General features: G+C 51.5%; 1 protein-coding gene across 6 annotated transcripts in view; it reads left to right on the top strand.

Annotated features, from left to right (window-relative positions):
• F8 (coagulation factor VIII) overlaps positions 1–18,409 on the top strand; it is a 216,063-nt gene that overhangs the window by 45,773 nt on the left and 151,881 nt on the right. For all 6 annotated transcript variants that reach the window (XR_012725311.1, XR_012725310.1, XM_075324077.1 and 3 more), the window contains exon 10: positions 12,240–12,327. Coding sequence is in view for 4 of the 6 variants with exons in the window: in XM_075324077.1 (XP_075180192.1) it covers positions 12,240–12,327 (88 nt within the window). In the remaining 2 variants the exon portion in view is untranslated. The remainder of the gene's footprint in view (positions 1–12,239; positions 12,328–18,409) is intronic.

Here is an 18,409-nt window from a genome sequence, read left to right as displayed (position 1 = left end):
GTGGGCTATCACGGAGCGGTTCCGCCACTACTTGGCGGCAGCAACATTCACCGCGTTTACGGACAACAATCCGCTGACTCACCTGAACACGGCCAAGTTGGGCGCGCTGGAGCAGCGGTGGGTAGCCCGGCTAGCCAACTATGATTTCACCATAAAGTACCGAGCCGGTCGTGTCAACATAAATGCTGATGCACTCTCCCGAATGCCCCATTTGTCAGAAGAGGGGTGCGAGGATGACGACCTCGAGGAGATCGAGTTGCCTGCGTTTCACCAGCCGCCTACTGAGAGGGTACAAGTACATCAGCAACGAGTGGATCTGGACCCACGGCCCAGTCAAGAGTGGCAGGAAGCTCAGGACCAAGCGCCGGCCGTTCGCCTTGTCAAGACTCTGGTGGAACAAGGTGCTACGGGAATAGACCCTGCCGCTCCAGCCGAAGCCCAACGCTTGTGGAAAGAACGGAAACGGCTTTACCTACACCAAGGGAGGCTGTACCGTGAGCTGATCAACCCGAAGACCCATGAGAAAATATGCCAGTTGGTCATTCCTCAAGCTGACGTCGCTACTGTCCTGCGGGCATACCATGATGGTGCTGGCCACTTCGGGTGGAAGAAGCTGGAGATGCTGTTGAGGGAGCGGTTCTATTGGAGTGGGATGCGTGAATCGGTGGAAGCCTGGTGCCGAGAGTGCGGTCCTTGTACGCTGAGGAGAAAGGACGAGACTAGCCAGAGGGCACCCTTACATCCAATAGTCACCCATCAGCCGTTGGAGTTGGTCGCCCTAGACCATGTCAAGCTCACCCCTAGCCGAAGTGGGTACACCTACGCATTGACCATTGTAGACCACTACTCAAGATTTATGGTGGTAGTCCCCGTTAAGGACCTGACTGGTCGAACTGCTGCTCGAGCGTTCCAGGCTTATTTTTGCCGACCCCATGGGTACCCCGAAAAGGTGCTGACTGACCAAGGACCGGCCTTTGAAGCAGAGGTGTTCCACGAATTCTGCCAGTTGTACAGCTGCAAGAAAATCCGGACCACTCCGTACCACGCCCAAACCAACGGCATGTGCGAGAAAATGAACCACCTGGTCCTGGGGCTTCTCAAGACGCTACCGCTGTAAGAACGGAACCTATGGCCGGAAAAGTTACCCGACTTGGTCGACATGTACAATAATATCCCCTCTAGCTTGACGAAGTGCACCCCAGCGTATCTGATGAGGGCTCGGCCTGGCCGCCTGCCGGTGGACCTGGATATGGGGTTGGAGGCCCCAGAAGCACTCCCTTCGACGGCGGAGTGGGAAAGTCGGAGGAGAGCACAATACCGGCAAATCCAGGAGTATGTGGAGAAAAACCTCAGTCGAAGTCGAGAACAGCAGGAGCACCGGTTCAATCAGAAGGCGTCCGCGGGTCCTTTCCAGCCAGGAGATGTAGTGCTGAAACGGAAGAGGAAGGCCCACAAGCTGGATGATCAGTGGGAGCAAGTCCCTTACGTCATACAACCCACAGAATGGGGAGATGGGAAGGCCTACCAGATCAGTCGTGACCAAGGGGGCACCCTGGCCACAGTTTCCCGGGACCATCTAAAAAGGTGCCCCCCAGCGTTGGAGGCAGAGGCTGAAGTACCGGTTCCTCCACCAGCAGAGAAGGCAGCAGAGGTAATCCACACTGTAATGGGTGACTTCCCAGCAAACTGGCCTACACAGAACGGCGCGGTGATTCTTCCAGTGATACTGTTCCCACAACCCGTGGATGAAGAAGTAGTGGAAGCGGTCAACCGTGAGCCAGAACCAGTGCCAGTGCCCAGGGATGAACCTGTACTCAGCTCCCCTACACCTCCGCCTGCTCCACACTATAGCAGGGAGGAGGAACCGATTGTTTCCTCTACCCCACTGTCTAGCACCACTGACATCGGTCCCCGAAGGTCCACCCGTTCCAACCTAGGTAGACCTCCACTTAGGTTCAGGGAGACCGTTCTGTGAGTAAAGGGGTCAGGGATGTAAAGAGTGGTTGTTTGTTTAAAAGTTTGAAAGAATGATAAGAAAAAGATGATTACCGAAGTTTAACCTGATTTGCTTTGTGATTGAACCGGCAGGAGCCGGCACCGTTGTCCCCGTGGGGACCGTTTAAAAAGTTTTGCATGGAGGACTATCCATGGACAAGCCCGTGAACTTGCAGGGCAACCACAAACGTTAAGTGGCTTGTAAATATGTTGTTTGCCGTTACCGTTTGCGCAATGCCGCCTCCGGAGAGGCAGGTTGGAGGGAGGGCCCTCAGCAGAGCAGGCTGGGGCTCAGCCACCAAAGGAACCGGTGGCTACCCTCTGGAGGGAAGGACAGATCCCGCTCGGGTACCATGTGCTGGACTGTGGGTCAAGGGGTGCTGCCTGGGCTTTAGGGGCAGCATCAGGGCCAGGTTGCTTGGGTGGGAGAGAGCGGAAACCGAAACCGTAGACCGTTATGCAACGTTAAAGTAAAAGTGCCTCCCGTTAAGGGAAGAGTTATTAAAAATGTACATATGTTATTTTACCATGTTATCTTTTGCAGAAAAATAAAACCGGTGTTGGACGGCAGCCCGTGGACGGTCTGCATTTTGCTAAGGGGGAATGTGTCGCCCTGGGCAAGCCAGGGGACACAGGTCACACACCACCACACTCTATATCCCAGGTAGGAACATCTAAGCTAACCAAAAATCCTTGTTGCCTTCCTCCAGAGACTGATGATTCACATCAGGGGGTGGGCCAGGCGGTTGGCTCCGCCCACCGAGGAGTTCACAGCTCTGGAGGCGGGAAGTACCAGGCAGTCTAGTCAGGGAGGAGGAAGTGGAAGGAGTGGAGGAGTAGCCCAGACAGGGCTAAAGTAAACAGCTAAGTGAAAGTGAAGGAAGAAAAGTAGTAAAGGAGGAAAGCAAGAGTGGTGACAGAACAGAAGGAGTGTGCAAAAGCCTGAGGTAGTCCAGCTGTGTGCAGGACAGGTCAGCAAGGTCAGCAACGGCGGTGACTGTCTGGAGGGGGACCGTTTGGAAGTTCCTGGAAGGACCCCGTAGGCTGTGTGCCCGGCGGTCTGGAGCAGTGTTCCGAAGGACAGTCAGCACCAGGGCAGGGGCCTCTCGGACCCCGGCAAGGCTTGGAGTCGCCATAATTTGCCGAATCCGTCAGTGAAGGGGACGTAGATCCCCAACAACCAAGTCCCGATTGAAGGCAACAGCCCAGCCAGTGTAAGAGAGACACCGCCACCGCCAAGGCACCAGTTTCTTAGGGCCAGCGCCTGCGGGCAAAGAGTAGAGCTCCCCCGGTCCAGCTTGAAGCCGGGGAGCGGGTTACCGGTGGGGACCCATCGCAACCAACAAGTACACAAAGGTGCTAGGAAGAGGGACATCACCGTCACCTACTGGGAGAGCAAGTGCAGCCGTCCGTGGGACCGTCTTACCAGCCGTTTGGTTTACCGTAAAAACTGTGTCAACGTCTCAGGCTGAGTGAGTACCACAGTGCCGCAAGGCACAGCGCTGCCCCCGCGTCCCTGCGCCCACCAGGCCCTGCACCTCCCAAGCCATCACCGGGCCCCGGGGTCACCAATCCCTACCCACGGAGGGGCAACACAACACCTGGCTGCTCCGCATCACCATCCCCGGGATCCCCATATAGAGCAGCGGTGGTGAAATCACCACAACCGTGGGTGGCGTCACGGACAATAAACAATCCCCACACCCAACAAACCAATCCCTTTCACTCACGGGCAAGGAGTGCCGCTCGAGAAACCCCCGGGATCTGGCCCACAGCTCGAGCCACCACTGAGCAGCAACCGCCGGACCCGAGCAGAAGGGGTGAGCGTAGTGTGCTGACACCCTCCTCCCCGCCCGCGACATACCCATTCAAGGATTGTACCCAATCACGGCCTGTACCCTAACAGGATCCATCTGAAAACCGTTAGCAAAAACCAAATGACCTAAAAACTGAATCTGTTGCACCTCAAACTGACACTTCTCTAGTATGGCAAATAAATAGTTGTCAAGATTTGAAGCACATGCTTCCGATGCTCCTCATGAGAACCTGAGTAAATTAAAATATCATCCCAAATCTATCCACTGAAGAAGAAGAGATATAATTTATGAAGTTCTAAAACCCTGATTGAGCATTGGTCAAACTGAAAGACATCACCAAAATTTCAAAGTGACCCTCAGGCAAATTTTCCACTCATCATCTTGGCAAACACGTATGAGGTTATATGCTCCTCTCAAAACCAGTTTTGAAAACCACTTGGCCTCTGCTAGTTTATTAAACAGGTCAGCAATAAGAGATAGTGGTTATGGATTACATACAGTAATCTTATTTATCGCTCTAAAATTTAAGCAAAGACGCAATCCACCATCTTTTTTCTTAACATGCAAAATGAATGAAAAATCCCACGGCGACTGGTGAGGTAGAAGGTTTAATGTGACCCTTAGAGAGACTCTTGTGAATGTACTGCTTTCCGGAAGAGAGAAGTTAAGCAGACAAGATTTAGGCAATTTGGTCCCTGCTATAAATTTGATAGCACAATTACAGTTAGGTCCAGAAATATTTGGACAGTTACACAAGTTTTGTTATTTTAGCTGTTTACAAAAACATGTTCAGAAATACAATTATATATATAATATGGGCTGAAAGTGCACACTCCCAGCTGCAATATGAGAGTTTTCACATCCAAATCGGAGAAAGGGTTTAGGAATCATAGCTCTGTAATGCATAGCCTCCTCTTTTTCAAGGGACCAAAAGTAATTGGACAAGGGACTCTAAGGGCTGCAATTAACTCTGAAGGCATCTCCCTCGTTAACCTGTAATCAATGAAGTAGTTAAAAGGTCTGGGGTTGATTACAGGTGTGTGGTTTTGCATTTGGAAGCTGTTGCTGTGATCAGACAACATGCGGTCTAAGGAACTCTCAATTGAGGTGAAGCAGAACATCCTGAGGCTGGAAAAAAAGAAAAAATCCATCAGAGAGATAGCAGACATGCTTGGAGTAGCAAAATCAACAGTCGGGTACATTCTGAGAAAAATGGAATTGACTGGTGAGCTTGGGAACTCAAAAAGGCCTGGGCGTCCACGGATGACAACAGTGGTGGATGATCGCCGCATACTTTCTTTGGTGAAGAAGAACCCGTTCACAACATCAACTGAAGTCCAGAACACTCTCAGTGAAGTAGGTGTATCTGTCTCTAAGTCAACAGTAAAGAGAAGACTCCATGAAAGTAAATACAAAGGGTTCACACCTAGATGCAAACCATTCATCAATTCCAAAAATAGACAGGCCAGAGTTAAATTTGCTGAAAAACACCTCATGAAGCCAGCTCAGTTCTGGAAAAGTATTCTATGAACAGATGAGACCAAGATCAACCTGTACCAGAATGATGGGAAGAAAAAATTTTGGAGAAGAAAGGGAACGGCACATGATCCAAGGCACACCACATCCTCTGTAAAACATGGTGGAGGCAACGTGATGGCATGGGCATGCATGGCTTTCAATGGCACTGGGTCACTTGTGTTTATTGATGACATAACAGCAGACAAGAGTAGCCGGATGAATTCTGAAGTGTACCGGGATATACTTTCAGCCCAGATTCAGCCAAATGCCGCAAAGTTGATCGGACGGCGCTTCATAGTACAGCTGGACAATGACCCCAAGCATACAGCCAAAGCTACCCAGGAGTTCATGAGTGCAAAAAAGTGGAACATTCTGCAATGGCCAAGTCAATCACCAGATCTTAACCCAATTGAGCATGCATTTCACTTGCTCAAATCCAGACTTAAGACGGAAAGACCCACAAACAAGCAAGACCTGAAGGCTGCGGCTGTAAAGGCCTGGCAAAGCATTAAGAAGGAGGAAACCCAGCGTTTGGTGATGTCCATGGGTTCCAGACTTAAGGCAGTGATTGCCTCCAAAGGATTCGCAACAAAATATTGAAATGAAAAATATTTTGTTTGGGTTTGGTTTATTTGTCCAATTACTTTTGACCTCCTAAAATGTGGAGTGTTTGTAAAGAAATGTGTACAATTCCTACAATTTCTATCAGATATTTTTGTTCAAACCTTCAAATTAAACGTTACAATCTGCACTTGAATTCTGTTGTAGAGGTTTCATTTCAAATCCAATGTGGTGGCATGCAGAGCCCAACTCGCGAAAATTGTGTCACTGTCCAAATATTTCTGGACCTAACTGTATATGATCTATGTGGGGGAAGAACGTAACATTCAGTCTCAGAAAAACCATCCTCAAAATCTTGAATAAAATCTGGAAGAAGAGATCACATAGATGCAAAGGATTTAGATAAGCAATTGGAAAAACAAAAATTCCCCCAAGACTTAATCTCGCAAGTCTCCCAATTGATGATGGGATTGTGTTTAACCAACCTGGGCATACCCAACACAATTTTAGCTGGTAAAGAAGGAAACACCATGAATGAAATAAATTCTGTGTGTCACGCTCCCACTCTCATGCATACATTTGTCGCGGGCGGAGGAGGGGACGCGGCGCTCTCCCACTGCTCGGGTCCGGCTGCTGCTGCTGCGGCTGCTGCTCGGTGGTGGCTCGAGCGGTGGGCCGGATCCCGGGGACTCGAGCGGCGTTCCTCGCCCGTGAGTGAAAAGGGGAGTTTGATTGTGGGGATTAGATATTGTCCATGACGCCACCCATGGTTGTGGTGAGATTGGTGACACCACCGCTGCTCTGGACGGGGATCCCGGGAGCGATGACAGGGAGCAGCTTGGATGTTAGTCCTCCCCTCCGTGGGTAGGGGTACTGGTTGTCCTGGGGCCCGGTGAGGGAGTAGGGATGGATGGCAGGCGGGTTACGGGGCCTGGCCAGGTGCAGGGTCGCGGGGGCAGCGCTGTGCCGCACGGCACGGTGGTACTCACTCAGCCAATGATGTACACAGAGTCTCCGGTAAAACAAACGGCTGGATGGACGGGTCCCACAGACGGCTGCGGTGTTTCTCCTCCCGGCAGGTTGATGGTGACTGCCTTTCCCTGCACCTGTGTAGTGTGTACGGTTCCGATGGGTTCCCACCGGTAACCCGCTCCCCAGCTTGGGTGCTGAAGGAGCCCCTTTTGCCAGCAGGCTCTGGCCCTGGGAACTTTAGCCTTGTCGGTGACTGTGTTTCCCTCTCTCGGTTGGACTGTTGCCTTCTGTCGGGACTTGGCTGCTGGGAAACCCAGGAGGTTCCGTTCGCTAACGGATTTGACAAATTCACGGCGACTCCTAGCCTTGTCGGGGTCCGTAAGCCCCTGCCGGATGGTGCTGGCTTCTCTTTGCGTACCGGTCCGGTACCGCCGGGCCACCGCAGTCCACGGTCCTTACGGCTAGCTCCAATAGGCCACTCCTGCAGACAGTCACCACCGCCTGCCAACCTTGCTGTTCCGTCCGGGCCACACACCCGGACCAACTTCAGGCCTCTCAACTGCTACTTCCCTCCTTCCACTTTTACTTCCAAACTCTCTCTCTCTACTTTTCCCGCCTCCAGGACTGTGAACTCCTTGGTGGGCGGGACCAACCGCCTGGCCCACCCCCTGGTGTGGACATCAGCCCCTGGAGGAACGCAACAAGGGTTTTTGTCTGACTTTGGTGTGCCTGACCGGGAGTGTGGGGTGTGTTGGTGTAGTGCTTGTGAAGTCCTGGCTTGCCCAGGGCGCCACACATTCACAACCTTTGAAGTAACATGGCTTTGGGTAAGGGGATAATTATCAATTGCAGATACTTGAATAGGATGACCAGGGACAGAAATCGTGTACCCACACTCGATAGCAAAATCTCTTTCAATTAGATCCAAGGTACAGTCTGAATCAATAAATGCAAAGGTAGTTATAACACTGGATTTAGTTACCAAAGACACTTGCATGAGATAACTTCAAACCTTTAGAATCATTGTCCTTCAATATTAATTATTTTCCTCTTTACCCTTAAGAAATTAATTTTTATATCTGAAACACTGAATAATTAAATGACCCATTCGACCGCAGTATAAACAGGAACAAGTATGTGTTCCAGGTTCAACTTCCTACTTGAACCTTCTTCAGGTCTCAATTTGCAAGAGTTCTCCTGCCTCAATAGAAAGAGAGGGAGAAGTCACTGAAAAACACTAAAATGTATTCTTATCCCTAAGGCATCTGTCCAAACGCACTGCCACAGACATGGCTTCTTTCAAGGACAATGGGGAGGGACTATAAACTGTCATATCTCGTATCTGACTAGAAAGGCTCAGGCAGAATTGACTGTGGAGAGCTGGGTCACTCCAAGAGGTTTCCACTGGCCAGCATCTGAACTGAGATTCTATGATTTCCCTAAATCAACCTGCAAATCATTAATTAAGCAACTGCAACTTTATCTGGATCGTCATCGATGAACCCCAGAGCAGAAAAAAAAGAGTCAGCTGAGTAAAAAATGGGAGTATGCTCAGGCAGAGAAAATGACCAGGCCTGGGAGTCTCCAAAGAGCAACAGCAGAATAATACCCACGCGTTGAGTCTGTCCCCCAAATGAGACAGGACAGAGACGAAAATACTTACACGAAGAAGTAAGATGGAAAACTTACCTTGGTCCCTGTTGGAACACTCCATTAAATTTACCTTAGGCTCAGAAGATGGTTTTGGGTGTAGTAAAACCTCTCTAAAGGTGGATTACACATGTGGTTGTTGCTGCTTAATGTCTGCCATCTCCGAGGACAAGGACCGAAATTGCATGGCCATGGTGTCCACGGTGTTCATGATGGTTTATCAGCTCAAAAAATGGAGTGGGCTTGCGATAATGTTATGTTCATGTAGAAACTGACCCTGCCAGTTCCTGTACAGACTAGAGATCCCAACCCTGCAGTCCCTAGAAGTTCCTGCGGAGTTGGAAGAGCCCTGACCATAGACTAAACAATGGCAACTGAAGCCTTTGCTGCCTGATCATCCATTGAGCACTTCACGTTCCACCTAAGGAACCGGAGGGCAGAGCAGAGTGCAAATTACCTACAGAAGGGAAGGTGTGCTAAAATAGAAAGTGATGCCAGAGTGAGTAAGAGAAACAACAAAATACAAGAAAGGATGTAAGTTGCTAAAGAATATTCGCCCTTTTTTCTCACAACAAAACAGAAGATAGGTGCAGAGTGGAGAACATAAACAGCAGAGAGAGGCATCCTAGCTGGTCTTTCACTCACTGTCAGAAACTAACAGCATTATGGCTCGACTTCAAAATGAAAATATCACCAGCAAGAAATACATACCAGCAGAAGGAAAGCATTTAAAACCGCACCCAAAAGGTGATAGGGCAGGCAAACGAGTAAATGAGTACACCTGCTACCCTAAAAGAACTAAAGCGAGGATAACAGAAATTAAACACCCAAAGAATAGGTGTATCTGCTGTGGTCCAGTGGACAGAGAAGTCGACCACTGAACACTGACTCAAGGGTTCAAAACCAGATGCATGACAACTGTTTTGTTTTTGCAATTCGGGATGTTGTATAGCCCCTAGGAATTGTGATTCAGCTAGAATGGCTGCAACCTCCAAATCTGCTACTAGTCTAAGGCAGCGTCCAGGCGTGCCTTCCCGATTTGTGATCTCGTCTCTTGGCCAGCTCTCTCTTTCTACAGTGTTGCTTTGAAGTGCACTTTCTCTAACTTCAGTTGCATTGGCTGGTTAGCAAAGATTGCTCGGGTTTTGGTGGCTTCAGCTTTTGAGCTGGCAATATAAACAGCTCTTCTGATAGACAATGCCTTTGAGGAGACAGAAGCTAAAGATCTCGTTGTTTATGAAGACATGGTGCATTTAAAGGAATGCTTATCTATGCAAAAAATAATGTATGTGTACAAAATCTCCGGTGTCCTGGATCCCACCGGCTAGGTAGCCGCTGTTTCACTGTTCTGTGCTCGGTACAGGATATCCCAAGGTGTGTGTGTAGTCTGACAGGCAGCTAAACCAGTAGATTTACCGTAGTCTATAAGAAGACTATCTTGACGTCTATGAAGTTTATTGAACATTAAGTAAATATATTCGGGGAAACTAGAAGCAACGATATAATAAAGAATCAGCACATGTATAAAGGCAACACAGAAATACATATGACAAACATTTCACCAAACATTTGGTAGGCAGCTATATCAGCAATGTATCTCAAACTGTCACGCTTGTGTCTGAAGTGCAACAAAAAACACAACAAACAAAGGGGACACTTGGGACACGATAACGACAGAGGGCCCTGAAGCTAGTGAGAGGCACTAACCTGCAGCAGTACCTACTCCCCTAGCCAGTCCCTATACAGTCTCCGCAACTGTTGCCGAACAGGAACCTGAGATTCTGAGACACCCTGTAGATGCCCTGGCCAGTGAGAGGCAGGTGAGGTTCAGTAGACCCACCGCTGCACTAATGAGACACAAAGGAAGGAAAGACAAACCGGAGAAATAGCAACGAAAAAAGGATAAAGCCCGTGTTCAGGACAACTCCTCAACAGCACCTTCGACCAAGGCAGCCTGAGAACAATGAGTTTGTATCTTCAGCAATGATTGCTGTTAAACACCTCTACTTGAACCTGAAGGGGTGTGGCTACAAAGCAGCTGCAGCTGAAACACTCAGCTAGGAACTGCTGGAAAACAAAACTGACATTAACTCATTAGGCACTGAAAGAAATTAAATCACGTTTAAATGTAGAGTCCCAGATAGAAATGAGGGATTCCAACCCTGTCACTACTGTCACTACTCTAAAAATAGAGAAATGACTGTGACACAAACACAGAAATGCTTATTCTGCCAAGCATCTGTGATGCCCCTGGACTAGTCAGGGCATCACAGGGTACTGCACTTTCTATTCTTTCATGCAGGGCTCAACCCCCCATGGTTCTGGGTTCCCAACCTATGGTACTGCCTCCATCAGCATCCAAATCCCAACCATACCTCACACCACACCCTGTCAGACACACCAGTGGGCTGCTGAGCTGGAATAGGGCCGCCCACTTAGGGGGTCAGGCAGACTAGTGGGAGGGAAGTAAAGGAGACGAATGGTAGCCCTCAAGTAGTGAGGAGCTGGGGGAGTGAGGAGTGAGGAGTAGTGTGGAGCTAGGTGTTAGAGGTTGGGTCGCAGACGGTGGTCTGGGCCCGGAGGAGTTGGCGACCCGGTCACAGGGTATTGAGGCTGGGTGCCTAGACCTGGTCTTGGAGGACGGTAAGCAGCTCGAGTCTAATAACCGGTCCGGGACCGAAAGCACGGCGGGGTACTGGACCCTGGGTCGGGGGAGTAGCTTCAGGCAACCTGGCAATTAACCTGTGGAGGATAGTGACTTTATGGACTGTCCCCAAGAAGCTCAGAGATCAGGGGCACTAGCGCAATGAGGGGGATATGGCTTTCCAACCCACACAGCCCACATAAATCCCAAGCGTGAGCCCTTGAGAGCACAGCTCCACTACCAACCAGTAGGGAGCGGGGCCTGGACAGCTTTACACCAACGGGCCACCAGAACACTTCTAATTTGTGCACCCGGCAGTACTATAGGGGACGGATACCCGGACAGGCTCACCCAAGAGGGGAGCGGCACCCAGAGACTTGGTTTACCTTGTTGTCAGAGTCTGCTTCATCACCAACGCTGTCTGAGTGAGTACATGGTCCTCCCCTGCTTCCAACCAGCCCTACGCTCCCCTATACCAGCATTTCCAGCACCATCCAGAGTCCCGGGGCCTCCCCTACCCGTGGAGGGAACGTCATCTGGCTGCCCCGCTCCATCTCCCCCGGGTACTCCTATCGGCGGTACTCCCCTTACCACGAACCACGGGTGGCGTCACAAACTCTTATCCCCTGTAAATACCCCCTTTACATTCAAGTGGCCGCGAGCCCCCGGGTCTAGAGACCCTCGAGCCACAGCAGACCCCCCGAATCCGAGCTGTTCGACCGCTGCAGGGGCGGCACACATCATTGTGTTCTCTATGAGAGAGCTGCAGCCAGACATATTGTAGCATTTTATCTTAGGAAGGACAAAGGATTGGCAGTCTGAAATTGGACATGCTGGTTCCTTATCTCCCTCGACAATCATCTTCCTGGTGCTCCCATATGCATTAGAATGTTTGCCGATCCAGTCCATATCAACAGGTTCAGCTGATATCAGTATAAACTGTAAGGGGGACTTTAGACTAAAAACAAAAATGTAAAATGATATACCACACTATGTTTTAAACTTATAAGCCATACCCAGAGTGATACAATTTGACGTGATTTATAAAAATGACATATAAAAGTCTATGTCTATGATTTCAGATTGTGTTCAAAAATATGGCACGTCAACCTTTCAACATTTATCCCCAAGGATTAAGTAACGTGAGCTCCACTCATCGATTTTTGACAGGTACTGTAATATTATGATATTAATATGACAACAGAGAAATAGGAGGGTGGGCACAGGGAAGCGGCAATTAAATGTTCTTGTAGTATGAGGTTTGATTTTCTTGTGTGTTTGGAGTTTTTGTTGTAGATTCTGCTAAAATGTTGGGAAAAAATAGCACAGAACATAGTACTATATTTTTCTGTTAAAATGTTCATGACATACAAACCAAGGCACCTCATTATAAATCGATGTGTTACATTAGGCAACATTTGTGTTCTAGCACACATGGTTGGCTGAAAAAGAAAACTGTATATACTGCAAATCCAGTCTTAGATTAGTTAAAGGGGTATTCTCAAGTTATCTCTTGATCAGCTCACTGCTCTGCTGTGAGAGGACTGCTCGGACCCGGATCCGCAGTGGCTCGAGGGGTCTCCGGATCCGAGGCGGGTTCGCACGGCTACCTCGGAATAAAAAGGTGGGAATGTTTTGGGTGGTGAATGGGATAATGTTCGTGACACCACCCATGGTGTGTGGTAACGTGAGGGACCACCGCTGCCGTTTGGGGACAGAGAGCCCGGGGGCGATGGTGCGGCAGCTCGAGATGTTAACCCCTCCATGGGCAGGGGGAGTGATGTCCCGGGGCTCGGTGATGGATGGAGTGTGAAACCCATTTAGGGTGAAGGGATATTGAGTATTCACACAGTCCAAAGTCACTGACGCTGACACCAGGTAAACCAAAATCTTGAATGCTCCGTCTCTGTTGGTCAAGCACGCTGGATCCGTGCCCCTTTGGTGTTGCTGGTTGGTCTGAAGCCTTGTCCCTTGGCACTGTCTGTCTCTCGTATGGATCCTTTTCACTTGAAATTACTCGGGTCCCGCTCACCTGCAAGGCTAGCAGGGTAAGTTTGCTCTCAGGGTTCAGGTTTGGGATTTTCTGGACGCTTGTGGGAAGTCCTATTCCCCTCGTTGCGCTAGTACCCTGATTCTGGAGCGGGTTCGGAACGGTTCTTGAAGACTCCGTTCCCGCCGGGTGAATTACTGGGCTGCGTGAAGCTTCTTCCCAGCCTAGGGTCCGCGTACCCCGTTGTGCCCTGGCCCCTACCCAGTTGTAGCACAAGGCAGCCGGCCTGCTCTCTGTAGCAGCACCGTACCCCCTGTCACTACCCCCTGTGACCGGGGTTCCAGCTCCTTCTGGCCAGGCCAATGTCTGGCACCTGGGAAGGGTACAGGAGCCCAGCTCCACAGCGTGACCTGTCCTGTCACCGCTGTCTCATTGCTCAACTACTCTATCTGCTGTCATCTCTGTGTGGCGCCCTGGACAAGCCAGGGGCCACAGAGAACAACACCAACACACCCCACACTCCCGGTCAGGCACACCTAAGTCAGACAGAAACCCTTGTTGCCTTCCTCCAGGGGCTGATGTCCACACCAGGGGGTGGGCCAGGCAGTTGGCCCCGCCCACCGAGGAGTTCACAGTCCTGGAGGCAAGAAAACCAGGCAGATGAGTTGAGGAGTGGAGAAAGATCAGTTTGAGAGTGGAAAGAGGAAGGAGAGTAGTAGTAGAGCAGACTGAAGTTGGTCCGGGTGTGTGGCCCGGACGGATCAGCAAGGTTGGCAGACGGTGGTGACCGTCTGCAGGAGTGGCCTATTGGAGCTAACCGTAAGGACCGTGGACGGGCGGTGGCCCGGCGGTACCGGACCGGTACGCAAAGAGAAGCCAGCACCATCCGGCAGGGGCTTACGGACCCCGGCAAGGCTAGGAGTCGCCGTGAATTTGCCAAATCCGTTAGCGAAGGGAACCTCCTGGGTTTCCCAGCAGCCAAGTCCCGTCAGAAGGCAACAGTCCAACCGAGAGAGGGAAACACAGTCACCACCAAGGCTAAAGTTCCCAGGGCCAGAGCCTGCGGGCAAAAGGGGCTCCTCCAGCAACCATCCAAGCTGGGGAGCGGGTTACCGGTGGGAACCCATTGGGACCGTTTACAGTACACAGGTGCAGGGAAAGGCAGTCACCATCAACCTGCCGGGAGAAACAACACCGCAGCCATCTGTGGGACCCGTCCATCCAGCCGTGTGTTTTACCGAGAACTGTGTCCTCATCATTGGCTGAGTGAGTACCACCGTGCCGTGCGGCACAGCGCTGCCCCTGCGACCCTGCACCTCGCCAGGCCCCATAACCCGCCTGCCATCCATCCCTACCCCATCACCGGGCCCCGGGACAACCAACCCCCTACCCACGGAGTGGAGAACTAACATCAAAGCTGCTCCCTGTCTCCGCTCCCGGGATCCCCGTCCAGAGCAGCGGTGGTGTCACCAACTTCACCACAACCGTGGGTGGCGTCACGGACAATAACCAAATCCCCACAATCCAATCAAATCCCCTTTTCACTCACGGGCGAGGAGCGCCGCTCGAGTCCCCGGGATCTGGCCCACCGCTCGAGCCACCACCGAGCAGCCGCAGCAGCAGCCGGACCCGAGAAGTGGGAGAGCGCAGCGTCCCCTCCTCCGCCCGCGACAACTGCCCTCCCTATTCCATCCCTCCATCAGGGTGGCCCTATTCCCCTCAGGCTGCCCAATGGGTGTTTGGTGGGTGTGGTGCAGAGTGTTCCTCAGGATTTATGTATACCTGTTGGTAGCAACACCAAATTGACAGAACCCATAACCAAGGAGGAGTGGGTACCATGCAGAAGGGCAGATTGCACGGCACCCTTGTGAAGATCTGATAGGCCAGGGTGTCACACTGCGGTCTCCATACTTCTTGGTTGGTTGGGGAGGGGGTTAGTGCTTCTCCCTGAATGACAGTTCTGGTGAGTAGCTTTGTCCTGCTTTTACACATTATTGGTCTGTTAAGGTACCGTCACATATAATGAGATCGCTAGCGAGATCGCAGCTGAGTCACGGTTTCCGTGACGCAGTAGCAATCCCGTTAGCGATCTTGTTGTGTGACACCTACCAGCGATCAGGCCCCTGCTGTGAGATCTCTAGTCGTTGCAGAATGGTCCAGGCCATTTTCTTCAAAGGCGATGATGTCCTGCTGGGCAGTACACATCGCTGTGTTTGACACTGTGTGACAGGGTCACAGTGACTGCTGAGATTGTTATACAGGTCGCTACTGCGACCTGTATTGTTCCTGCATCACTGGTAAGATCTGACTGTGTGACATCTCACCTGCGACCTCCCAGCGACTTACCTGCGATCCCTATCAGTTCGCATCGTTTTCGGGATCGCTGGTAAGTCGTTGTGTGTAACTGGACCTTTAGTGTTTGTTCTAAGGCTGGGTTCACACATAGCGACAGCGACAACGACGTCGCTGTTACGTCACCATTTTCTGTGACGTAACAGCGACCTTGTAAGTCGCTGTTATGATCGCTGCTTAGCTGTCAAACACAGCGACGCAGCAGCGATCATAACGTCGCTACATGTGCAGAGAGCAGGGAGCCGCGCACACTGCTTAGCACTGGCTCCTTGCTCTCCTAGCTACAGTACACATCGGGTGCTACATGTGCAGAGAGCAGGAGCCGGCACTGGCAGCGAGAGCGGCGGAGGCTGGTAACGAAGGTAAATATCTGGTAACCAGGGAAAGGGCTTCCCTTGGTTACCCAATGTTTACCCTTGTTACAGCTTACCGCAGCTGCCAGATGCCGGCTCCTGCTCCCTGCTCGCTTCATTTCGTCGCTCTCTCGCTGTCACACACAGCGATGTGTGCGTCACAGCGGGAGAGCGCCTTTGAAGAAAACGAACCAGGGCTGTGTGTAACGAGCAGCGATCTCACAGCAGGGGCCAGATCGCTGCTCAGTGTCATACACAGCGAGATCGCAAATGAGGTCACTGTTGCGTCACCAAAACCGTGACGTAGCAGCGATTTCGGTAGCGATCTCGCTATGTGTGAAGCACCCCTAAGTGTGCACACTTATCACTATACTTACCTATAGAGATAACAAGCCTTTTGTACAAGCACACAGCTCAGGAAAGTGAGAGTCATGATTAGGAGACCTATTCTGGAAGTTGCCCATGTTGGGGGCCAGGTGACTCTACAGAATTGATAATAGCAACTCAAGAGTATGCATAGTTATCAATATACTTACTCCTAGAGATAACAAGCCTTTTGTATAAACACACAGCTCAGGAAAGTGAGAGTCAAGATTAGGAGACCTATCCTGGTGGGGGCCAGGGGATTCTACAAGGGGTAGGAAGGTGAAAAAATAACAAAAGCAGCTCAAGAGCTGAGATGGAAGGGCAGGAAGGTGAGCAGATAACTACTGTATAGAAATCAATGCACTAGAGTAAGGGGTGCTTCACACACAGCGAGCTCGCTGCCGAGATCGCTGCTGAGTCACGCTTTTTGTGACGCAGCAGTGACCTCATTAGCGATCTCGCTGTGTGTGACACTGAGCAGTGATCTGGCCCCTGCTTCGAGATCGCTGCTTGTTACACATAGCCCTGGTTCGTTTTCTTCAAAGGCGCTCTCCCACTGTGACACACAGATCGCTGTGTGTGACAGCGAGAGAGCGACGAATGAAGCGAGCAGGGAGCAGGAGCCGGCGTCTGGCAGCTGCGGTAATCTGTAACCAAGATAAACATCGGGTAACCAAGGTGGTTACCCGATATTTACCTTAGTTACCAGCCTCCGCAGCTCTCACGCTGCCTGTGCTGCCGGCTCCGGCTCTCTGCACATGTAGCTGCATTACACATCGGGTTAATTAACCCGATGTGTACTGTAGCTAGGAGAGCAAGGAGCCAGCGCTAAGCAGTGTGCACGGCTCCCTGCTCTCTGCACATGTAGCTGCATTACACATCGGGTTAATTAACCCGATGTGTTCTGTAGCTAGGAGAGCAAAGCTAAGCGGTGTGAGCTGGTAACTAATGTAAACATCGGGTAACCATACCCGATGTTTACCTTAGTTACCAGTGTCCGCAGCTTCCAGACGCCGGCTCCGTGCAAGCCCAGCGTCGCTTGCACGTCGCTGCTGGCTGGGGGCTGGTCACTGGTCGCTGGTGAGATCTGCCTGTTTGACAACTCACCAGCGACCATGTAGCGATGCAGCAGCGATCCTGACCAGGTCAGATCGCTGGTCGGATCGCTGCTGCATCGCTAAAGTGTGAAGGTACCCTTACGTGACTGGAATATCAGGACTTAACTCCTCACCTGGAATATAACTACTGCGTATGTGGCGCCCTGGCCTAGCCAAGTCATCTAAGATAACATACAAACAACCCCAACCCCACACTAGACAGGGACACCAGCCAAACAAAAATCCTTGTTGCCTCCGTCCAGTGTCTGATGTCCACACCAGGTGGGGCGGAGCTAAACGTTTGGCCCCACCCACCGAGGAGTTCACAGGCCTGGAGGCGGGAAAAGTGACAGTTTAGTGGAGGAGTTTGAAGTGAGAGGAGTGAGCACTTGGGTGTCTGGGTTTGTGGCCCAGGCACTGACAGCAAGTTTGGCAGACGGTGGTGGCCGTCTGCAGGAGTGGTGGAGCAACGCGGAACCGTAGGACCGGGGACGGGCGACAGCCCGCCTGTACTGACCGGGGAGCGAAGTGAAGCCAGCACACACAGGCAGGGCCATCGGACCCCGACCAGGCTTGGAGCCGCCGACAATAGTCAGATCCGAATGTGACTGGAACCCCAGGGGTTTCACGACAGCAAAAGTCCCGATTGAAGGCAACAGCCCACACCGTGAGGGTATACAGCTACCGCCTAAGGCTAGAGACCTAAGGGCCAGCGCCTGCGGGCAAACGGGCTCCTCCGGTACCCATACACCGGGGAGCGGACTACCGTTGGGAATCCATAGTAGTCAGCAGAAGAACATCAAGGTGCAGGGAAAGACAGCTGCCATCACCTGTCCGGGGAGAAACACTGCAGCCGGCTGCGGGACCCGTCCATTCAGCCGTTTGGTTTACCGAGGACTTTGTACCTTTCTTGCTGAGTGAGTACACCCGTGCCATCCGGCACCGCGCCGCGCTGTCCCTGCAACCCTGCACCTCACCAGCCCTGCCTCCCCGTCGCAACATCATCGGGCCCCGGGACTACCGACCCCTACCCACGGAGGGGGAAAACAACATCCCAGCTGCTCCTTACCATCGCTCCCGGGATCCCCGTTATC

This window comes from Anomaloglossus baeobatrachus, chromosome 9 (assembly GCF_048569485.1).
Source record: "Anomaloglossus baeobatrachus isolate aAnoBae1 chromosome 9, aAnoBae1.hap1, whole genome shotgun sequence".
In the NCBI taxonomy this organism is placed as follows: domain Eukaryota; kingdom Metazoa; phylum Chordata; class Amphibia; order Anura; family Aromobatidae; genus Anomaloglossus; species Anomaloglossus baeobatrachus.
Note: the sequence above shows the minus strand (reverse complement) of the source record. Positions and strands in the feature narration are given on the sequence as shown.